Source organism: Episyrphus balteatus, chromosome 3 (assembly GCF_945859705.1).
Source record: "Episyrphus balteatus chromosome 3, idEpiBalt1.1, whole genome shotgun sequence".
NCBI lineage: Eukaryota > Metazoa > Arthropoda > Insecta > Diptera > Syrphidae > Episyrphus > Episyrphus balteatus.
The window spans coordinates 126,976,045-127,001,808 of NC_079136.1; the positions used below are offsets into that span (position 1 = coordinate 126,976,045).

Genomic DNA, 25,764 nt, shown 5'->3' on the forward strand with positions numbered 1-25,764 from the left:
GGACAAGTACGGTACGCGAAAACCCCTATAATTTGTATCTTTTCTATTTTTGTTGATTCAAGTCTTTAAAATAGATATCTTAGGTGAAAATGAGGAAACGGAGTGCACGTCATAGGTATCTGTTTGTTTCGTTGTATATTTCTTACATTCTGTTTCTTCAAATCAACAATCTAGCGTGGTTCCCTGCCATATGCACGTGGGGGCCCCGGGACACTGCTCCGGTACAAGGGTATGCACAATTGTACCCCCTGGGGCCCCAAACCTTTTCACTTCTTATATAATTATAAATATAACTTTCAAATAGTTAGAGTAAGGGCCTGCATTTGTTAAACGGGCCCATTTTTTTTGTTTGAAATCTATATTTGTGCTTGTTTTTTACATGTTCTTTATGTATTTTTATTTTGTAACTATGGGATAGCTGAGGGCCCTGTTGGCAATCGCCAAGTCAGTTATATGGCCAGTCCGACCCTGGTTATAGGTCAAAGTAAGGGGACAAAATTTAGACGCTTTAAAAAAAAAAACTTAGTATACAATTTCGGTCGAATTTTGGTCGAATGAACAACGTTGTACGGCTTTATATTTTTTCTATAGAATTTCATAGAGTTATTCCAAGAAACTCAAAATGTTTCGAGGAGCTTACACAAATAATATCGAACGTAGAATTTCCAACGAAAATAAAATTAGTTGAATAAAATGGGTCAATGTAAAAAAAATTGCACAAAAATTGAGTTAATTATTAAAAAGGACAAATTAACAATGACCGTTTTTTGTTATCAAATTTAAAAAATGACATTCATTTTTCCTTTTTTATTTTGTTACCAAATTAATCAGATAATATAATAATTTTGTCCAATCAAAGGCTTCTTTTGCGACAATAATCCCAATTTCCAAGATTAAACATTTCAACAATAACAAAAGAAACAAACAAATAATAAAAAAAAAAGAAACAATAAATAAGATTCCATTACACCCACCCATCCACCGAAACAATTGTGATAAAATAATTTTATCGAAATTAATCAAATAACTACAAATGTTCATATAAAATTATAATACCTACACACACATGCAAATTATACAAATATATATATATAGAATGAAAATACTTACTCATTATGTGGTATATCCTCGTCCTGTTCGCCAAGGACTAATATTGTATTCAGTTTAATTGCAAACAACACCACGCACAATGTTAAAATTCCAAACAATTTGTGTTGTTCCATTGTGTTGTTGCAGTTATTCTTTTTGTTGTTGTTGTTGTAGTTGATGTCCGTAATGTGAGAAAAAGGTGGTTAGTATTTTGCTTGATATATATATATTAAAATATATATCTGCTGCTTGATGGATGGAAATTTTAATTTAAAAGGACACCTTTTTTATGCTGTTGTATATTTATTTCTCTTCACTTCTTTTTTTTTTTTTCTATAAATTTATATTCACACACTAAAACTTATTTTTTTATTAATATTTATTTTTACTGCACAAGGATAACACTAAACACACACATTTATATTTAGAGCGAGTGAGAGAGAGAGATATAAAGAGAGATATTAAAAGGACCTTTTTTTATCGAAATATATTTAAAAGAAAAACACTTTTTTTCTAAAAATTTTGTTTCCTTTTAATTTTGTGGACAAGCAAACAAAAAATATTATTGCCACAGGATACACACCCTTAAAATATGCAACAGTGAATAATATGCACGAATATTGCTTTACACATTAATACACGATAAAGGATAACATCCTTGATGGTAGTGTTGTTGTTGTTGTAAGTTTATCAAATTGTCTATATTCGATTCGTTCGAAATTGCAGTCATTTTCTAAACGGAAACGCGCGTATACCGAAAAATGAAAAAAAAAGGATTTGATCCTTTTTTTTTGCTGTTGTTTGTGAGTCTAATTTGTATACTCGAAGGATATTTTTTTGCTTTAGCTTTGAAATTTTATTTATTTATTTTTCTTTTTTTGTGTATATCCTTCACACACACATTTATGTATATGAAAACGAAGCAAACACTTTTGAGAAAATATGCTTGCATATACGCATGCAATTATTATTATATTTTTCTTTTTTTTTGGGGACTAGAGAGTTTGTGTGTTGGCTGCAATTTGTTGCTGCCGCTCCTTGTGGCTTATTTTGTTATAGATACTCAAGGATATCATATATACTTATATATACAAATAGATATATATATACATTTTTTTCAAAAAAGGATGTTTGAAATTCATTTCCTCATGTTGCACTTTTGCTGTGCGGAACAACTACTGCTACTGGTGGTGGTGGTGATGCTGTAGCTTGCTGTTTTAGTAGTAGCTGATGCTGATGGTCCTGAAATTGTGTATAGGGATGTGGTTGTGGTGGTTTGGTAGTGGTGCTGTTGATATATGGCACTGGCACATCCTCTCCTTGAACCAGTTTTGAGTGTGAAGTCGTCCTTTTCTTTTTTTTTGCTGTTATTTTTTTAAATATATTCTTTGGATTTTTTTTTCTCGAAAAAAAAAAATGGAAAAAAAACTTGATTCCTTTAGTTTTTTTTTTTTATTTTTTTTTTTTTTTGTTATTCCAACTTTGGTTTAGTTTGTCCTTCCTGTATTCTGTATGCGAGTATAGAGAAAGAAAAGAAAACAAAAAAAATATGAGAGAATTATATAAGGAAAATTGCAAAAGTTAAATGAAAAATTTTCCACATACAGATAAGGTACTTAAAAAATTTCCACACAAACATACAGTGAGGTTGACAAAAATAGATTTTATTGTTGGTTATATGAGTAAGTTTGCAGGTAAAAAAATAAGTAGCCTAGTGAAGAATCACTCAGTAATAATTTTAATTTTAAGAGATGTCATAAACCCTTGTACCTACTTTAATAAAGAGTGAATTGGTGTAAAGATTAAACACAAATGAGTTCTCTTAAGAATACTCAGATATCGAATGATTTAGTAAATGTTTAAAAGATCAGCTAACAATTAACAAAGGTTAACAAACTTTATTACTTGGTTTTCTATAAAGTTTTTTGTTTTACTTCCAAGTTATTCAATAACAAAAAAAAAAATGTTCCACATACGCCATAGTGACCAGAATATTTACAGCAATAAAAATAAAATTTAAAAAAAAAACAGTTGGCGTTTTATTACTGGTCACCAACCTTTGAACATAGGGGGGAAATTTAAATTTTTTTTAAATCAAAACTAACGGTTAAGTAAGTTTTTTTTTTTTAAACGGCTCTAACGATATTGATCAAAATTTTTGTGTATAATTTTACAGATAAGACCCAACTTTTGAAATACAAAAATATTTTTTGAACACTTACTAATGGTACCTGCCATAGAACCGTTTTTTTGGTTTCTGAAAATCTCTTACAAGACAAACCAACGAAAATATTTATACAAAAGCGTTTAAGTAAAAAATTTTCAGATTTTTAAAAAATATTTCAAATTTTCTTTTTGAAAAATCAATTTTTTGAAAACGTGTTGGTGAAATATTTCAAAATTTAGTTTTTAAGTGTAAATTAATTATTTATTTCTTTAAAGTGGCATAATAACTTTTATTTTTTGTAATGTTAAAAAAATGTTATTATATAAAAAAATTTGTTTAAAAAAACCGCTCTAAAGATTTTCAAATTTTTTTTTCATACAAGAAATCAAATGGCATACTTCTTTTTGTGATCAAAACCATTGAGAGCCGTGTTTTATTAATTATAAAAACAGATTTTATGTATTTTTTAACATTATCAGAAATATGCTTTATTAAAATCAAATTATAATTTTCCTTAATTTTTTTTTTAAATAAAACCCTTTAAGATAAGAGCTACTTTTATCATAAGAGCAAGTACGTGCGACCCAGTCGTGCATTTTATCATATTTGTATTGCTGTTAAAACCCTGGCATTTAATTTCGGATTTTTTGGGTTACATAGAGGCGTTCAAATTTGAAATGTGCGAACTAAAGGAAATTTTGGAAAAAAATATTTTACAAATCAAAAGCTCTATGTTTCCTGACTTTATTTTTTTTTAATTCTTTTTAATGAAAAAAAAAAAAACAAACACTTAATTTTTAAGGCCTTAAAACATTTTACTTATAGGGAAGTGGACTTGACCCATTATTACTCTGAACGCTTCATATGTGGCAACGCCAAAGTAAAAATTTCTTATTTTAGATTTTTTTTTTATCAGAAAAAGGATGAATCTAAATGCATTTATCTTTTGAACAAAAAAACTTTTTGAGGTAACGGTTACTCCGAAGCTAAACAAGAAATATTATTTCTATTTTAAAATAGAACGTTTTTAATACGGTTTGATTAAAATTTAATATTGTTGTATTAAAAAAAAAAAAACAAATGAGTATTTAATTTTTATTCTTATGATTTGAAACCTTATTATTTCTTTATAATGTTAATTTTTTATTAAAATTAATAAATTAAAATATTAAATTTTCATCAATTTTAAATAAAGGGATTGATTGTTGAACGTTTCTTGATATTTTCGTCATTGTTTAATTCCATAACATTTTAATAGAGATACATGTGACTCAAAATATCTCTTTAAATTTGCATGCACCAAGGATTCCCAAGGGAAACAGAATAAAATGAATATTACCACAGGGAATTGTGATGTCATGAAAGAGCGAGAAGAGGCTCCAGAGACCTGTAGAATCATAGAAGTAATCATTTTCATCATAAGTCATAAAACCATTAACAATGTAAGTTATTATAACTTTAAGTGAATAGCTTTTATATCCTGATAGTCTGTCTCCTGTGTGGTTTTATTTAAATTTTTATAAAATAATAATTTAAAAAAAAAAAAAAAAACTACAATAAAGTTGCAAGGATTTTTCCCAGTTGCCACTTTTTTATAATGTTTTTTTTTTTTAGTTGAGTTGAGGGAGGTTCTCAAACAAAAGGGAGAAAGAAAAAAACTGGAGTGATATGAGGGTTTTTCAACACATGCAAAACATACTCACTCGTGAGCAAAGGGAAGATACAATTTTATTTTTATTTGTTTCTGTACAAAAGTTCTAAAGGTAGATACAGATATATATTTATATTTATATTTATACATATTTGTATTTTGCCACCCCAAACTACACCAACAACAACAAAAAACCGTGTTTTTTTTTCGTGGCCACAATTCATTAGGTATTTTTTTTTGTTTATTTTATTTTCAAGGGGCCAGCCGCCGCGCCGCCGACCGACAATAATATACAAGTCAAAGTAGGGGGGAAGCTTCAACATTGAAATCGAATCTCAAGAGAGAGTTTGAGGAGAAACATCGGTCCGATGATGATAACGCTATGATGATGATGATGATGATGGTGGTGATGCTACGAGTATAGTGCCGCTGATGCTCGTAGCCTTGAAAAGTCATTTTTTTTTTTCGTTTGTTTGTTTGTATATTTTTTTATTTTATTTCCAGAATCAAAATTAGAAATGAAAATAAAGGAGACTCATGCTTCATGGAAATGGGCATATTTTTGTGGAATTTTTTCAAGCGAGAGTTTATGCTTATTTTTTTTTTTGCTTTGCTTTGGTTTGGTTTGGTTTTTTTTTTTGCTTTCTCTTTGTTGGAAAATGTTAAAGTTTAATACTTTTTGGTGGAATATTGTGCTTGATGGACATTATAATAGAGGTTGACCTTGTTTAGATGCATTCACGATATACAAAAAAATTGATATTTTTAGTGATTTTTGCTATATTTAGCGATGAAATGTCAAGATTATTTTATTTTCAGTTTTATAAAATTTTTTTAGTATTGACTTCTTGGAAAATTAATCCATGGATATTACAAAAAAAAAAAAAACACAACGAACTAAAAACCATCATAACCCCTAACGATGAGATTACGTACAACGAAAATAAAACCAAAACGAACTACTTGGAAAACCATTTTCAACACATACCAGAGGACTTAAGGTTCCTAGAGGCAGCAGGTTTTTTCATTCAGCGAGCTGAGCTGTAAAAAAAAAATTCAGCTGTAACAGAACAATGCTAGAATAAGCGACAACAATACATTCATTAACCCCCTTAACAACAGAGTTACTCCTTTTTTATGAAGAAATTCAGGACATCATTCAAAGAAGCCACCCAAAAAAGTCAGCAGGACCTGATAAGGTATTAAATTTTGTCCTGAGAAAAAACTTCCCATATCAGAAATGATCTTTCATAAAAGTACAGTTTCAACAAAATAAAAGTTGCAAAAGAAAATCCATGAAAAAACTCGATTATATTATTTGCTTGGAGAAATCCAGGAGAGTATCCGAATTCCAAACAGGGCTGAAAAAAATTATTTCATTTTTAATGCATTTGCTTTTCATTAAAAAATTAAAAAAAAAAAAAAAATATTTATTGAAATTAAAAAAAAATTGCATAAAAAAAAATATTTATTGCAATTGAAATATATTTGCTTAGAAAAAAATTGTAATTGCAATTGAAAAATTATTGCATTGACAAAAAACATTTTTGCAACTAAAAATATTTGGCATTAAAATAAATAATATTTATTGCAAATGAAAAAAATTTGCATTGAAAATAAAATTTTTATTGCAAATAAATTTATTTCGGATTAAAAAATAAATTTTATTGCAAATAAAAAATTTTCTACATTGACAAAAAAAATTTAATGCAAAATGTGTTTATTAATAACACGGTGTAACACTCAAAATATACGTGGGCGGAAACCTATCACGATTTATAGAGCTAGTCGCACTGATTACGAAACAACGGCAACACTTACAGTAATAAATGATACCATTTCCGAAAGGCAAAATTGTACATTTGATTCTAATTTTTAAATCAATATAATATAACAAATAGTTTTTGAAATAATCGATTTCAAAGTTAAAAATAGGCGACAAAAAATTTTTTACAACTCATTTTATACTATTTTTGTCCAGACTGTGAATTTTAGTAAATAAATTACTCACACAGAAAACTGCCTCAATTGATTCCTTATCGAACAGTGAAAACTATACATATGTTTCTATGTCTTCTAGTTTATGAGAGTTTTAAAACAGCATGCTGTTGTGAAAATATTTACTTTAATTTGATGTCGAAGTTGGATAAATGACGAAAAAAATGGAATTTTTGAACTTTGACAGCTTATAAATTCTAGATGGTTTAACCGAGTTACATGTTTTATACATTGTTGAAAAGGTATATTTATCTCCTATTAGAAACTGTAAAAAAATCGAAAATGGGTAAAAACTAACTCCAGATTTTGGGGGTGTTAGGCACTTTTTAAATACCGTTTCGTACTCGTCTAATTTCTCACAATTTTGACTTTTTGACCTTATATTATCTTAATATTATAATTAAAATAGTTTATGTATGGTCAAAAAGCCAAAATAGTAAAAAATTCTACAAGTATTAAAAAAAAAACATTTAATGCACACTTTTGCATTGAATTTTTTTTTTAATGCACAAATTTTTTATTTGCAATAATTTTTTTTTTAATGCGAAATATTTTTAGTTGCAATAAATATTTTATTTTTAAATGCATTTGCAATACAATTTTTTTTGTATGCAAAATATTTTTAGTTGCAATAAATATTTTTTTTTTTCAATGGAATTATTTTTCAGTTGAAATGAAATTTTTGTGTTTTAATGCAAATATTTTTAAGTTGCAATAAATATATTTTTTAAGCAATTTTTTTTTATTTGCAATACTAATTTCAAATACATTTTTTTTTAAATTGATATTTTTACAACCCTGATTCCAAGTAACACAACAAAAAAATATTAAATTAAAAAAATATTAAAATAAAAAAAATATTATAGTAAAAACAATATTAAAATAAAAAAAAATTAATATAGAAAAAAAATATTAATGTAAAAAAAAATATATATATTTTAAGAAACAAATTTTCGATAACAAGGTTAATTTATTTTTCTCATAGATTTAATTGTAAATCTGAAATTTATTTATGCATGTCTTAAATTAAATTTTAAATTTTCGTGATAACAGTATAATTTCTAGGTTCCATTATTACTCTTATCTCTTTATCCATTTCATGTTTTATAATTTACTTTTATAATTATTATTTATTGATTTTTAAAAATTAATTTAAAAAAGATTACATAACAATAAAATAAAAACAAGAAATAAATAAAACTCCAATTCAACACCAATGGATTCATTTACATTCAATGTAATCAGCAAATTTTAATATAATTAATTTCATTATATATTTAAATAAAAAAATTATGTAATAATTATAATTCTGTTCTGTATTTACAAAAAAAATATAATATAAATAAAATGCAGCATCATTTTAATCTCTTAATTTAACATAAAGTATATCGTTGATAAGAGTACGTGAGACATGCATAGTGTCAAAGCCTATATGTGTAAAACGTACAAAATCCCATAAATTGGATATGCAAATTAACATTTTACCATTTTATTTGCTATGCTCTGGCTTTGCGTTGCGTTACGATGATGATTCGATTCGATTCGCATCGAATCGAAATCAAAATCGAAATTGAAATTATGACTCTGAGTTGTTGTCGAGAATTGAATTTCCATTCAACTGAACTGTATGTCAATTTATTTTACTTTTTTTTTCAATTTTTTTTTTTTTTTTGTTAATACAAAAACCAATTGTATATATGATATGTGAGTATGTTTGCAGTCACTTTGTCGACAAAAAAATTAAAAAAAAAAAAAATAAAAAAACAAAGTCAAATTGAAAATCATCATAATACAGTCAGGGTCAATTAATTGAGTCCAAAATTATTTTTGAAAAAAAAAGTTTGATACTTGTTTTTTAAAATAAGTTCCAAATCGATTTTATAAAGTTATTCAAAATACATTTTCAAAATTATTTGAGACATAAGATCCTAATTTTTCACCAAAATTAGCTCAAAAACGAATAGTTTTCTAAATAATTTAGTTTAAAAATGATCGTTAATTTTATTTATGTAATTTTTGATCACTTCTGATAGCACAACAAATATCCTCGGAATTTTTAAACACAAATTTATAATTTAATTTTTTTTAATTATAAATTATCAACCTTAATCAAATGAACCGGACTGTAAATCACCATGAAGATAGATAGAGGGAGAGATAGTATTCATCCTTTTTTCATGATGTAATTTTTATGTTTATTTTTTTCTCTTTGAAAATATATAATTTAAAATTCGAAACACGATACGCTCAATTCTCATTAATTATTTAATTTACACCCCCAGAAGCTGTAAAGCCTCAAAGCTCCTACTTTTGGTTTTACATATCTCTGCGGAACAAGGGTATTTGTATAATAATTCTGCTGCTCTCTCTCCAACACTGATTTGGATTCAGAATCAGATTCTGAATGACTGTATATGGTAATGGTTGGTGATGATGATGATGATTTTGATGATGGTTTGGGGGGAGTAAAACAATTGCTGAATTTGCTGAATCATGGAGTCCTTTCTCTCTGTGGACTTAGTGTATATGGTCGAATGCATCGGAAATCGATAGCATTTAACCGATCAGCCAGATCGTGCGGTGTTTGTGGGTAAAACACGTTATGCTAACAAACATGTGTAAATGGGTAGTGAATTTAAATTTATAGAATATATTTATTTTTTTTATTTCAATATCATTTGAACACAGCATAATTGTTTACAAAAGATAGATAGATATACTATATAATAGTCTGGTTCGATGTTGCATCCATTCGAAATATTTATATGAGGAAGTGAGAATATTGATTTTGAATTATGTATTTAAATTGGTTTTGAGAATGTTTTTTTTTTTTTTTTTTATTTGATTTAATGATTAAATTGCATTTTTGTAATCAGTTTCATTTGGAAATGATTTACAAATTACAATTTTATTATTATGGAATGATAAAGAAGACTATTCAGTTTGAAATGTAAATTAAGAATGTATGAATATGGAATGCACTGATTATTTTGTGTTGGACTTTGTCAAGTTTTCGAAATACACAGATTATGATTATAATGGTTTAAGTGAGCAATTTTTTCAAAATCAAATAAATAGTCTACTGAGTGCAAATTTATTTTTGGTTTTGCTGACTCTGTTTTCTTCAAAATAAACTTTTTTAAGTTGTTTAGGTGGATTTCCAGTATGTTTTAAGCACTTAATTCAAATAAATTCCTCAATGCATTTCTTAAAGAATGGTCACACTGGATATTTACTTAATGTTTTCGGTATATTTTTTTTTTTCAATTAAAAGTAACCATTTCGAACAAGGTTTCTGATAAACAATATTATTTTAATTTTAAATAAATATTGAAAAAGTCAAAATGAATCACTTTTTTAAAAAATCTTGTTTTTCTTTCGAATTATATCCGAATACATTCGAAATAATATTACTTAATAAAAAAGTCTTCGTATGCTATGAACATCGTTTGCAAAAATGATCATACAAGAAGAAAAACTGGTTTGATTACATGGTAAAACATTTGTATTAAGTTTTTAAATTTCCTATGGAACAAAATGTTACGTATACACCATAGTGACCCGTGAATTGTTCGATACTTTTTGTTGTTTTTTTTTTTTTTTTTTTTTTTTCCTAAAGCCTAGTACGCAGATGAAGAGAAATTAGATTTCTTTCTAAGTCTAAAAATTCGACATCGAAAATGCTAATGGTAAAATGTTAATGAGTATTCTGTCAAAGTCAAAATAAAAAAAAAATTAAAAGGACATTAAAATTTTGAACTGTTCATTTAATCTAGTACAGGGATTCCCTGTCAGGGAATAATTTTGTTTGTCAAGGTGCGTATTTACTGTCAAACGAAAAGCATAACAAATTTTTCCTTTACAATAATTATTTAGTTGTGCTATTTTAAAAAAAAAATAAAAATTCAAAAAAAAGCGAGTATTCACTAGGACAATACGAAGTACTTAAGTTTAAAATTCTTTTTTTAAGTTTGCAGTACCAACATTTTTAATCAAAAACGAACAGATTTACTGGCGGACATTTTGTGGTGGAATACAAAAATATCGAATCCGAAGTCTATTTTAACGTATCACGTCAGGTTTTTGAAATATCCTCAAAAAATGTCTAAACTCAAAAAAAAAAATTCTTATCTCAAAAACCTGACGTGATACGACAAAATAGAGTTCGGAATCGGTTTTAGCAACCGAAACTATATGAATAACTTAGACGCAAGCCCAGAAAGAAATTTTGTGATAGGGCAAAATTGACTTCGAATCTGGATTCAGCGATCCACAAACTATATGATTAACATATTCGCACATCCAGATCAAAGAAAAAAAATTTTTGTTTTCGTGAAATTTTTTGAGGTTATCTCAAAAACCTGATGTGATGGGGCAAAACGGACTTCGGATTCGGTTTAAGCAACCCAAAAACTATATGAAAAACTTAGTCGCGACCCCAGGTCAGAACATTTATTTTTTTTTTGTGTGGCTGTGTAATACAACGCATTTTATAATGGCAAATCCCTTTCATCAAAAGGTTAACTGATCTTAAAAGAAAATATCAAATTGTTCTAGAGATAGTTTAAGAAAAAGCACGATTTTAAATATCAAACCGAGAATAAGTTTACACAACTGTTTAAAACGAAGACTCTTAACTGGAGGCTGATTCAAGGTAAGTAACTGTCAACATGTAAAATGTACGACTAACTTACTTTTAAAATCAATCGAGTCCAAGCACTTTGATGGAATCTTCACTTACTTCAGCAAAATTTCAATTTAAAAAAAAAATTATTTAACCAAGCTCTTTCAGTTTTGGCAAAATCCTTCTTTTTTTTTTTTGTTGCACTTAACGAAAGATACAAAATTATATTTACTGTGTGAAAACTTTTTTTATTTTCAATCAAAACTTTACAGTAAAAAAAAAAAAACCTTTGTAACATAAATTTCAATTGACTATATTTCATTCATAAGCCTCTTCTGCATATAACTTTTTTCATTCAGTCACTAAATAAATCTTCAAAAAGCTTGTAGTTACATATAAATATTTTCTAATCCTTTTTTTTTCTACTGAATCACTATAACACAAAAGAGTGCATAAAATATATCAACGCCTGTCCTTTCTATGCCTGTGTATACTGTATACATTACATCCTGGCATAGTACACTCATATTATATCACTAATGTGCAAGTGCGTGAACCTTTGAAGTGGTCAAAAAGCACATTCACTTCTTCACATGGCATTTTATTTTTTTTTTCTTCTGTGTTATGTTGTTCCCAACGAAAAAGTTTGTTCTTTTCAACACAAAACTAGTCATAAAAATCCTTTTTTCTCATTCCGCTATATAGAATGCTTAAGTTTCAACAAACATCCTTTTTTTTGCGCCCCGAAATGACCATAGCATGCAAGAGAGCCTCTCAAAGCCAAAGCCATTGGAAAATAGGAATATTTAGTTTACCCCCTCTTTTAACCCGTCCTCTCCTTTTCAAACAAAAAAAACATTTAAATTTAAAATAAAACTTGAAAAAACAAAATAGAACGAAGTATAGAAAAAACACATGCAAGGATGATTCCCTGTGAGTGATGGACTGCTCGTATTATACAACAATCCTGTATGTACTTATATATCTAAACATTTCATATATATATACAGTGGCCTGGCATAAGACGAAAAAGCAAAAAAAAAAAAAATATAAAATTGCATTTCCTAGATGTGTGTGAATGTGTGGATGTGTGTACACATAAAGTTTTGAGTACAATATCCTGTATACGATGAGGGCGACCTATGTATCCTGTTTCTAGGTCAACCAAGCATATTATAGGATATCCTTTCTATGTTCTGTAGAGGTTGAAGAGGAGTGAGGGAGGGAGGTGGGAGGTCTATACAACACCACAAAAAATTTAACAAAATTCTTAAGATTTTATTTTATATATTTTTGGAAAATTTTAAAGAAAAAAAGGACGAAATTTATTAAAAAATAATCTTTAACACAATTCGAAGAGATTTTTAGTTTTCTTCAAGAAAAGACAACAAATACCTACACTCTCATTTTGTGTGTAATGAAAATGAATACAAAAGAGAGAACCATATCAAGGATAAATTTAATCCAACAGAAGAAATTATAAAAAAAAAGACAAAAACAAAAAAAAAAGTATCCTTAATCGTAAATCATCCAATTTCTCATTGCAGCGCATTTGTACAATAAACGAGCATCTCTTCTACTACGATTGTTATTTTTTTTGTTTAACCACCAGAGCGCGCGCGCATTCAATCTTTCAATCTTCAATAATGAAATTCTCTCTAAAAGTTTTGATGCTTTATATTTTCTCTCGCTCTTTTTCTCTCTCTCTCTCTCTCTGTGAAAATTATTAACTCATGTGATGTGTCCTTATTCATCATCATATATACAAAACAAGTAACATATTGAAATTGTGCAGAATAAATTGAAAAAATAAAGAAAAAAAAAGTTAAAATTCACTTAATTGAGGTTACCTTCGATAACCAAGAGATGGAGTTACAAATATTTTTGCCTTTTCGAAAGAGGTTATCCAAAATTCAAGATGTTTTATCTTTGTTTTTTTTTTTGGGGGGAAAGTTTGATGGACTTGTTTGATACCCGGATGATGATGAAGAAGATGAAATTTAGTGTGATGAACTGCTATATCGACCATCAACCCGCATGAAGAAGTTTTTTTAGGAAGGTTTATTTGGTGCAAAAGGTGTTCTATTCTATATAAAGTTAATGTGCATTGAACAAAAGGCAAAAGAGATTTTATGGTAAATTGAATGTGATTGAAAATTTGTTTTTAAAGGTTCATTGGGTATTGAAAGTTTCTTTTTTTTTTATAATTTGATGCATTTTCGTAGAGTGTTTTTGAGGATTTGAAAAAAAAAAAATTCAAAATTAGGAAAAACATCAAAAAATGGTATAAAAAGCTTTTTTTCAAAATTTAACTTTTTTTTTTTAAACTTTTAATTTTTCCTTGGTTTATCTAAAACTTAAACGATATTTATCAATAAAATGCTCAAATAAACTCAAAAGAATTTGATTTTGCTCACAAAAAAGTTCAAAGAAGTAAGTCATTTAGACCTGCAGAAATATGGTGTTATATGTACTTCATTTCAAAAATTCAAACCCTCACAACAGAAAAACTGCTAGATGAATAAGTCTGAAACTTTGCATATTAATTTCAAGTATATTAAGCTTCAATAATTAAGCCTCAGTTTAATCTTATCACCCATAGAAATTAAATAGCGGTAAATTTTCTAAAAAAAACCGTAAAAATGCCTATTTTGATAGCTTTTCTAAATTAATCTAAAAAATAAGAAAACAATTTGTTTAACAAAGTAAACCTAATTTCTTTGTAGATAATTGAATAAAGTTTTTAAATGTGTCCATGAATATTCTGTACAGTGATCCGTTGTTGAGATATTGATAGTGAAAATCAAAAGTATGGTTTTTGGTTTGATGACTGATATTGCAGTTAAAAAAATCGTAGAAGTTTGAAACAAAATGAATCTTAAAGCCAAATAATAAGCCTTTCTAAAAATAATAATCATTTTATTAGAAAAAAATTTCCCACTTTCTTAAGAGAAAAGTAAAAACAAACAAAAATTGGAAAATTTTAGTTATTTTACCATTAGAAAGAAAATATTTTAACATTTAATACTAAAACTAGAAGAATAGAGCTTTTACACACTATTTATTTTGTCATGATGCGATCATTTTTTACTGAGATACAGCCTATCGAAAATCACTAAAAAAAATCACGATTTTTTTTTGTTCCCTTAATTTTTTGGGCTAGTGTATTTTTTTTTTCACTCGCTAGGCCCTTTATAAGAGTCACAATAAAACAAAATATATCTTAAAAATATGTATATGGTTTAAGACAAAGAAAATGTCATCCTTTGAAGTATTCTTGTATATTACTCATCGTTTAAAAATCGTTTAAAAATATTCAAAACATAATTGCATACTTTTAGGATACACATGAAAGTTTGAAGTGCTGCTGATTCTAAACGGTGAGTAATATAATAAAACTTTAAAGGACAATTTTATGTAAAATTTGCTCAACTACAAGTTTTTATTTTTCATTTATAGATATACATTTTTATGACCTTTTACTCTTAGCGGATGGACGGAAGAAACTTTAGGATTTTTCACAGATTGTATAATACCTCAACACCAAAACCTGTAACTAAATTGTTTTCCTTCAGAAAAAATTTGAGTTGATCTGAGTTTTTGTGTAAAGTTCAAAACTGCATTAGAATTGGATTTATATATCTAGTAAAATAAGTGTCACACCAAATTGATTTAATGAGAAGAGAACCAATGCTTTATGATTACTCTAGGATCTAGGTAAACGTTACTCATTTTTAAAGAGCTTTGCGTTTTAAGTTCATTTTAGTAATGTGATGAATTTGGTAAGAACGTTTTGCTAAAAGATATTTTTTTTAGGGTTAAAGCATCCTGTCTAATATTTAGGTACAAAAACCTGCATTTGAAAATTTATAGATTTATGAAAATTGCGTTATTATTTTAATGTTCATTAGAATTAAAAAATACAAAAAGATATAAACATTTTATACGCCAAAAAGTTTTATTGTTATTAAACTGACCCTATATTTGAGGATTTGACCTTTAATTTGGCCATTATAAAACGGCTCCAGAGTTTTTTTTTTTTTTTTTTATTTTTTTGGGAATATAAATATAGGTATTCTTTTTTGGAAAAAAACTAAACGTGGCCCTATTTCATAAAACTACAAGACTAATAAATTATTTGTGAATTTACTTGTAGCTTGTAAATTATCAGCAAATTTCTGTTTCATAAAGAATTCGAATAGAGTAATAACTACAAGTATCGTAGACTTGTAACTACAAACAAATTTACAAATGAGGCGAATGTTTCTGTTTCATAAAAGTATTTGGGCAAAAGTTTATTAGTGATAGACTTGTAACTACAAGCGAATTTCTTACAAGAGTAGAAAGACTAATAAAGAAAAATATGGAGTCTAATTTTGGGTCATTTTCTCTTTGAATGTGCTTTATGGATAAGGTTATATAAGTTAAATGATCAATCAAGAATCCTCACCAATTTTTGGGTGTTAGTGATAGAAAAAAATGTACTAGTTGTGTGAACATTTAATGGAGGACATAAGGTAGTTAAAGTGAAATAACAATGCAGTCTTTTTGTACCGACTTCCAAAAAGGAGGAGGTATTCAATTCGTCTGTATTTTTTTTTTTATGTTTGTTACCTCATAACTTTGGACTGAGTGAACCAATTTTGATAATTCTTTTTGTATGGGAAAGCTGGTGGCTGTGTGGCAGTGTGGTCCCATTTTAATTTTGTTCAGCTTTAGCCATGGGAACTATTAGAAAAACCATAAAACCCTGTTTTGATCCATGGAAGTCGGTTTTGTTTTTTGATAAAAAAGATTATTAATTTGAATGATGCCAAAAAAGTGGTTGGCACTAAAATCAATCTTCCTTGTCTAGTGACAAATAGTCTTGGCTTACAAATCTGTATGTATTCATGTACCTGCAATCACCACTCAAAATATAAGCTTTCCAGTATAGTTGTTAGCGTTTTAAAGGATTAAGTGAAACAACTTGAGCTTGAGTTATTGCACTTGCATTTCCATATAACCTAATTATAGAGACTACAAGACTTGGACATCTGAAACATACAATTTAAAGATCTTTCCAAAAAATACCAATACCTAATTTTATTAATGCAATGAATTAACGAATACTTTGCACTCAATTTCAATAGTTTCATTAGTTTTTGAGTAACGTTGCACGTCGCGGAAAAAATGCGTTTCTAGAAAAATGCGTTTAAATTTTTCGTTACCTACTGCATTAGATTTGGAGTGCATAGGTTTGAATACTTCCTATAGGAACTTTTGATGCTTCATATAACGCTTAGACCACTGAAAACAGTTTTTTAAATGGTACAGAATTTTTTAAACAAAAAGTGCAAAAAGTTCCCGAGGAATTTCCACCCTTTAACGCGGAAAAATTATGAAGATTAAATTTGATTATTTATCCTAAATGATTAATTTACTTATAGATAAATATTTAGTTCATTTATTAGTTTAAGCTTTTTTGACGAGAGTTGCAATAGATGATGTGTTTTGCCAAGTAATATTTAGTGCATCAATGTTTTAGTTCAAAGGAATTGCACAACATTTTGCCATTCAAAAATCGGACAAAACAACACTGTTTCATCTTTAAAGCTCAATTTCCTTTTTTTTTTCTCAAGAAACATAGACTTTTCTATAGCCTATTATTTAAACTTAATGTTAAGACCATAATCTACCAAAAACCAATCTTTAAAAATCAAGCTTTTAGCTTTTAAAGCCAATTAATGTTTATTATATTTCACAAATATTCATCATAATATTTCGTCTCTCGCTGCTGCTACAGAAAGTTCGAATATTTGTTTATTTTTGTTACCTTAGTTACACTTGTAGTTTTTTAGAAGCAAAATAGTTTGAATTCGCCAGACTACAAATAAATGAAAATTTTTATGAAACAGAAAACTACAACTCCATACTTTATTTGTGCTTGTAACTACAAGTTAAAAAGTACAACACTAATAGTTTTATGAAATAGGGCCCAGGTCATACAAATATTACAAAGAAAAAGACGTCTTGTTCAAAAAGACTTAACTATTTTGATCAGATATTTTGCGTGTACTAGAGCTTACAAGTTTTTACTTTTTAAATAAAAAGAATAACGAATCAATATCTAATTCTTTGAGAACATTTTTAGTACTATAAAAAATGTTAAAAAAAAATCATAAACATATACAAATTTGGACATTAATAAGTTTATATAAACTTTTTATCTGACTCACAGCAAGTGTTTTGGCAAAAAATTACAAATAAGACTAACGAACATGAGAGAATGGTGCTTAATGCTATTAATTGCATTTAGCTCAGCCAAAATTTTATGACTGCAGATCTCGCGAAGAAGTTTATTTGGCTTATGATTCGATGTATCTATTTTTAATAAATGTAAATATTGTAAAAAAAAAAAAAAATGAAAAGCAAACATATTAATTAGGGTGGTGCAAAAAATGTTTCTTTTTTCATTTTTCGAAAAATTTAGATTTTAATGATGCAGAAAATTTCTAAATCGTGCTTTTAGATACAACGAGTTTAAATTGATTTTTTTCGTATTAGGGTAGCTCTTAAAAAATGTTAACTTTTACAGTTTCCTGTGGAATTCAAAAAAATTAAACGTTGGATATTATGTTGACCAAATTATCGAAGAAAAAAAAATTTACATTAGGGTGGCTCAATTTATTTTTTTAATTATGAAAAAAAAATAATTTTCACTACAGAGAAAGTTTGTAAGACATGGTGTATGAAATATAATGTAAAATTGAGCAGGCATTTTCGCATTAGGGGGCTCACAAACATTGTATATTTTTAATTTACTCTTCAAACAAAATCGATTTAATTAGTTTGATATGAATTAAATATGTATTGCTATAGCAAACAAACTTTCTGTGCAGTAAAACTAATTTCAAACGCAAAAAACACCCTAACACCCTAAATAAAAATATTTTTTTGCATTCAATAATTTTTTTTCAAATGTGAACCACTCGTTTTTTTATTCCACTATTAAAAGTAGAAAAAAATATGTATTATTTTTTGTGTTACCCTAATATAACAGGGTTTAAAAATTTTGCGTGTTTCTGGAACTGAAAAAGGAAATATTTTTTTGCTTATAAAACAAAACTCATTATGTGGTCATTTTTATATTTTTTTTTCTGACGTTTATGAACACTCAGTGACTGCTGAAAATTGTACTAACGCAGGCCTGCAAACATTCTGCAGAATTGGTGTGTTCACTTCTGCAGCAAAGCAGAAAGGCGATTGTACTAACGCAGATTTCCGACGTTTATGAAAACACCCATACTTAAAATTCTCCAAATTCAAAATTCTGTATTTCAAAATTATGTGAATAATAAGAGAGAAATTATGATTTTACTGGATTTACAAAATTTTGAATTTACAAAATTTAAAAATGAAGAATAAAAGAAAAGCAAAATAATGGAATCCAGCATTGTGTTCTCACTCACAGAATTTTTGATCCATATAAAGAAAATTGCAATGCAGAATTTTGGAATACGACCGTTTCTGATTGAGGGCTTATAAGTAGCTGGTAAAAATTGCAAGCCATATCCGATGTACAAAACCACTTTTCTCAGATCGGTATCTACCCATTACCCAACAAAAGAAATTCAAATATTAGCCTTTAACACATGCCTGAGCACTGTTTCAGAGATAACTGCATCAACTTCATAATGGAACTCAAACATGAGTAGTTGAGTCCCATTGAACTGTGGGAAATACTTTGATTGTTTTTATTATAATGTATGTTCCAAAATTGTTTCGAGAAGTTCCATGAACAGGACCTGTTACTTGCTTAAGGTTGTTGATGTAACTGATGCAATAAGCTGATGAAATTTACTGTCAGTCAAAAATATTTTTCTACAACACGAAAGCATATAAGTTAAATGATTTTTATGATGTACAATTTTTGGAAAAGGCTCCAAAAAATTAACTAATCATCTAAATTAAAATTAATCTCATGAAAATTCTCTTAAAGGCTGAACGCACTAATTAATTAAATTGCAAACATCAAGAAAAACAATTTAATTCCAATTTTTTCGAAATTCTACGAAACAATAGAAACATTTTCCAAGAAATGATTTAATCACTTTATTTTAATTCATTTTAAGAATCAGCTAATTCTGCTGAAAATTATGAATTCGAAGAGTTGTTCTTTCATCCAAAATTAAAGAAAATTCCATTCAATTCAACTTTTTTGTTTTGAAGAGCTAAAAGAAATCTTCTAACAAATCCTTTTTCCCTAGGTATACAAATTCTATTAAATCTCATTCATATTAATCCGAAATTGACTTCTGGTGAAATATTGTATTACTTTGAACTTGCATGGAGTTACTTTGAATTGCTTTTTATATATGTATATTGTTAAGGTACTTGCATGCAATAAAAATTGTATAGGAATAAAAAACACATGGAATAACATAGTTTATCTATAAGTTTTGACAGCAAATCAGACCAAAAATATCTATTATATTCAAGACATTACATATGTACTATTGCTCTCAAAAATTCAGCAAAAATTCAAAAATTCAACATATATAGTTTTGCCCAAAATGATCAACAACTAAGCCAAATACTTTCCATGAAAAACTATTTAAAAATTGAAACGAGATAACTATTAAATTTAATCAAAGCTCGTCGCGAATTTGTACTAAAATTCAAAAACTGATTTGTCACCTTTTCCGAACATCGTTCTTTCCAAACTTATTAATTCGATTTTTTTTTTTTTTTGAAAAAGTTTATGATAACTCTTTCTTCTTCTTTACAATCCACAAGTGGAAAATAGAAAGATCTGAATAATTCTACCTAATAATTTCAAAATATCCAAGTGAAAAAAGGTATTTTTCTTGCACTATTATATTCCTCCATTAAATTTAAAACTCTAACACAAGAGTTTCCCCGTAGAAGGCAATAAAAGATCATCAATAAAATGTATCCAGTTGTCAATAATAAGGCGTTAAAATACATATTTAAGACAAACTTTCTTTCAATGTTGAATGATTTTCAACTTGTACTTTTAACTATTCCTTAAAAAATCCAGCTCGAAGGACCAAATTCAAAATCATTTGATTTAGTCCCAAAACAATTAAAAAATATCCTTTGACAACAATCGAAATGACATATTTCTAATTCTTAAAATTAAATTCATAAAAAAAAGCCACCACCCACTGATCCTTCCTGTTGTCAACCAAAACCTCTACACACACATAAACTTTTACCAAGGATACAACAAAAACTATATATCTAACTATGCAAATCTATATATACAACAAAGTTAAATAAAAAAAGAGAAGAAGAAAAAAAAAAAAACAACCCAAGGATTCAAGTGGCATTCGTTGTACTCTAAAGTATCTTTATGTTACGTGCATTTTGCGACAGGACCTAGGAGAAGGATGAAGAGACAAAAGTGTAGCAAAAAGTATGAAGCAGGCAAGGCGGCCGGCTAATGTCCTTGTATGAGTGTATTCACATTTTTTTTATATATTTTTTTAAAATTTTTTTTTTTTGTGTCTTTACTTAAGTTCTGGGGGTTGAAATCCTTTTAAACTTGGCACTATGCCAAAAGACAAAATAATCTCTTTTTTTTTTCTCTCTTTTTCTTTGCATCACACGGAGAATCCCTGTTTTCCGTTTGTCCTTTCCCTCAGCTCTCCCCCTTCCCATGCCCCACAAAACAACCAACAGTTTCCATATTGAAAAGATGGTTTCAAACAGAAAAAATTCACAACTCCTAATTCAAAGCGATTTTTTTTGTTTTCTTTTTTTGGTTTAATTCCTTCTATTTTTCATGTTCCTTCTTCTTTTTGATTCTCATCTTAGAACAAGTGTAGTAGAATGAAAAAAAAAAAAAATAAAATAAAACAAACCAACATCCTAAAAGTATGCACCACGTAATCCGAAAATGAAAATTTACTCACTTTTTACACTCACAATCACTCACTCACTCTCGCACACACATAAAAACTTGCTCTCTCCAATTAAGCTTTGGAAAATTATGATGAAAAAGCTTACCTCAAAAAGAAAGTTTGAGAACCATGAAGACTTCCTCTGCACAAAGAGAGAGTGAGAGAGAGAAATTTAAAGGAGATATGTGTGATGGAATTTTTTTTTTATTATTTTTGTTAAAAAAGCACAAAATTATTTGTCCTCCAACCCAAAATGGAATGGAAGAGAGACCAAGAGAGAACGACCAAACGAGCGAAAGAGAGGAAGATAGAATGAAAATTTAAGGGTGGTGTTGTAGTGTATAGAGATTTTTTTTTCTTTTTTTTTTTTGTGTAACTTCACTTTTTTTTTTTTTGGGAATTTTCTTGAAAATTTTCTATTCTTAAAAATCAAATTTTTGCACTTTAAAACCTCACTTTTTTTCTGTTTAATCACATTATATCCTTTGAATTGGAAGTTAAGTTCCGTTCCGTATCGTTTTGCGTAAGAAGTTTTCCAAAATCAAAAAAAAAAAAAAAACCAATGAACTATATCCTCGAGGTAAAAATCTGTAAGCGCGTTACTCTAGCAGAGCAGCCAAGGGACTGTCTATGAACTGCTTTAAACACGGTGAGAACTCGGGACAAAAAACGTCTATTCGCGAGAGGGTTACACACCGAACTGAGTGAGGCTTTCAATGCAAAATTATGTTATGTATTGAAAAAAAGCTTTTTTTGGCGTTTTCCCTATTTCGTACTTGGCTATTGAAAATGTGTAAGGACAAATTGGGGGAGTTGAGAGGTGAAAAGACATTTATTTTGGCGGTGGGTCAGCAGTCAGGCTCAGCCAAAAGCAGCAGCAGTTGTAGAGAAGGCCTTGAAAAATAGAAATTATGCGCTCTCTTTGCGTTTTATGCGATGCGGTGTGCGCGGTGGTAAATGAGAGTGGATTTCAGTCACTCTCAGTATAGATTGTCTGCACAGACAAATGAATGGAGAGAATTTTAAAGAGAATAGAAGAGAAATAATGTCTGCTACGACTTTGCAGAAAAATGTATAGAAATTATTGCAGAATAAAAACCTTGAAAAGGGTTCCTGTATAGGCTGCAGTAATTAAACTGAGAGATATATCAAACTGTACTCAAAGTACAGTAAGGAATGATGTTTAATTTTTCATTAAAATCGTTAAGGCCGTTTTTTTAGAAAATTGCAATATCTTGAAAATGTTATGTAGGAGCTATCCGTTCTAAGTAAGATTTACAACAACAACAAAAAGTTACGTATACACCATAGTGACTGTGAAATCGTTTGATTTGTGAAATTAATGATGTGGCTAGAAAAAAAATTGCAAAATAAAGCTTAACATAGCTTTTACGGGTAGAAAAGCTGGTGAAGTATGACAGCCCCTGCAAGGCTATCTCGCAAACCAAAAGGGAATACTGCCTGGGTGCTTTCTTTCTTTTTCAAAGTGCAAATAACAATGATCTTCAAAAACGAATTTTCCCCCTGATATTGTTTTTGTCACTCTGAATGTGAATAAAAGGCGCTCGCCATAAGCACTGATTAACGCAATTACCCTACTTGGGCTCACTATAAGATTTGGGGTATTTTCAAAGCTGGCAAAGACAAAGTTTCCGGTTATTTAAAGAGTATTTTAAATTAAAAGACACTTTGCATATAACCAACTTTGGATATATACCAAATACTATCCTAACCCAAGTAGGGTTTCACGTTCCTCAATGTTTATTTTAAAAAATGAATCCTTTAAAATTGAAAAAAGAAAAGGCTATAACAGTTTTAATCCAATTCTCATTTTAAAAAAAGAAAGAAAGCCCACAGGAGATATTTACTTACTGGGCGGGTTATTACCGCGGGTAATATGGCACTGCACCAGCTTTTGACAAACATTTTTTCTCTAATGATTTAGTTATATTTTTGAATTTTTTTTTTTTCTAGACACATTATTAACTTGACCAGATAATTTCCTGGTCACTGTGGTGTATACGTAACATTTTTTCTATAGAAAAACTTAAAGAATTAGTAATAAATTTCTATCGCTGACCAATTTTTTTTTCATCGTTAGTACAATTTTTTTAAATATTTTGTTTCTGTTAAACATCATTCAAAAAGAGAATAGACTTAGTTAAGAGGGTTTAAAAGTTGTCGATCCATGAGATTCTGATAAATCCAAAAAGCATGATCGTGGTCTACTTTTTTTAGTTTAGCTTTATGTGAAATAATATTGTTTTTTTTTTTCAAAAACCTTTCAAATATTAGTATGTATTTAGACCAACACAAAATTTATTTTGAATGGGAAACATCAAAAACTGCACAAAAAAATATATTCGGGTAAAGGTAAAAGTAATTGTGGTTACTTAAAAATTTGTCTATGATCTCCTTAAGCCGTTCCACCCTTGTTTTTAGGCTCCATCATGGGCTTGACTTTACGCGTTGAGTGCCGCTATTTAAACATTCTCCAACAACTAACAATCGATACCCTATATTCATGTTTAGAATTTATAAACATACACTAGCACATCTTGATTACATTTGACCTTTGTCACTTTTTCTGACTATGAACCTACTTTCTTTCTTTTTTTTTTGTAGAGCGGTGCTGATCGCCGAAGAAATAAGGTACCGTCTATTTGGAACATTCTCCTATAAACGCCAAATATGATTTGTGCATTAAAATACCTATATGAATATTTATCTCTATTTTTAGAACAACTTTACAATCAACAATAAATATATATAAGAAACCAATCACACTTACCTCTGATCCAATTATGTACCTTGCAAAATTAATTTTTTTTAAGATTACACTTGCTGGACTAACGATCGGCCGGACCACTGCTACTGCATAGCATAGATTTGACGATAAAAATAACTGCAAATAAGTTTTTTTTTATGGTTGAAAAAAAAAAACAAAAGACAAGAGATATTTAAATAATGAATGTATTGTTCATAAAGTAGATTAGAGACTAGAAAATATTTTGATCATTTTGTTTTATAGTTGAGCTAAATTTAGCAAACTGATAAGCAACGTAAGCAAAGTAACACCTAAATGTTCAATAGCAAATATTCAGTTATTTAAACAAAATATTAACATTTATCTTTTTATGCAAGAAACTATTTCTTATTTCTGTTTTTCTCTAAAACATATAGCAATTTTAACGAAATTGCTTCAACAAAAAAATTGTATGTCATTATTCCAAATAATGCATTTTTATGTTTTTTTTTTTTCACTTCAGATTCTTTGATGTAGTAAGCTTAGAACAAGCTATTACCTACAATCAGAGGCTCATCATAAGTTAGTGGTAAGTAAATAATATAATGCTGTTATATAATTTATATATTATAATTTATAAGTACAAAAAATTAAAAAAAAAAAATATTGATTAACAATCAGGATTCAACTTTAAACAAAAACAAATAACAACTCTTTCTTGTTTCCAAAACAATTTTTGTATCATTTTCCATTAAGAGATTATTAATTTTTTTTCAACAGATATTTTTTTTAAAGCGACTGTACCCCCGATGTGTCTTGTCCACCCTGTAGGAGGAAACGTTTTATAATATGAAGATCACAACACCATCTTGTTATTTTTTAGATACGAAGCATTTGTAGAAAACAAATTGAAATCGTATTTCCTCCTAAATTCACCCAAACTCATGCAATGTACAATTGTACATGGTCCTTTAACTCTTCGCGGTTAAGATGCTTCACAGAAATACATTTTTAAAGAAATGTTTGTTCCACTGAAATTTAAAGGTAGGTATTGCGAGTTTCACAGTTTTTTCTTACAGCCTTAATTTTGTTTCTGGCGCTGGCACGAAGCATATTGGTTTCTTTCTTTCTGCTTCATTTTTTTTTCCAATCTGAAAAACTTTCAAAAAATAAGTTTAAAAATTTTAGGTTTGCTTTTTACAAATATTCCCAATTCTTAACTTTTTTCAAAAGAAATGTGACGTAATCAACAGATACCTTTTCAAACCATTTTAGTGGTGAACAATAAACCAGATTAACGGAAAATTTTCAATTGAATTCTAGTGAAACTAGCAAAAGGCTAGTTTCTTCTGTGAAAATTTTTGAAACAGTGCTGATTAGTGATCAAGTCTATCACCTTAAATTAATATTCAAATGTCACACATCAACCATACACAATTAAAAAAATAAATAGAAAACTTTGTTTGATTTAAATAACATTTATTTATTTTTTTTTTTTTGTTTTGTTAGAATAAATCTATGTCTAAGAAAAAAGTTTTATACTTTATCTTAGAATTTATTCCCATATGCTTTCATACTCTA

At 28.2% G+C, this 25,764-nt stretch overlaps 1 protein-coding gene across 3 annotated transcripts in view; it reads right to left on the bottom strand.

Annotated features, from left to right (window-relative positions):
* Positions 1-22,124, bottom strand: part of LOC129913011 (voltage-dependent calcium channel subunit alpha-2/delta-3) — a 150,979-nt gene extending 128,855 nt beyond the window's left edge. For all 3 annotated transcript variants that reach the window (XM_055991330.1, XM_055991329.1, XM_055991328.1), the window contains exons 1-2: positions 21,544-22,124; positions 1,111-2,597 (exon numbers count right to left, since the gene is read on the bottom strand). In XM_055991330.1, the coding sequence (XP_055847305.1) occupies positions 1,111-1,223 (113 nt within the window). In that variant the 5' untranslated portion in view covers positions 1,224-2,597; positions 21,544-22,124. The remainder of the gene's footprint in view (positions 1-1,110; positions 2,598-21,543) is intronic.
* Between the last annotated feature and the right edge of the window lie 3,640 nt (positions 22,125-25,764).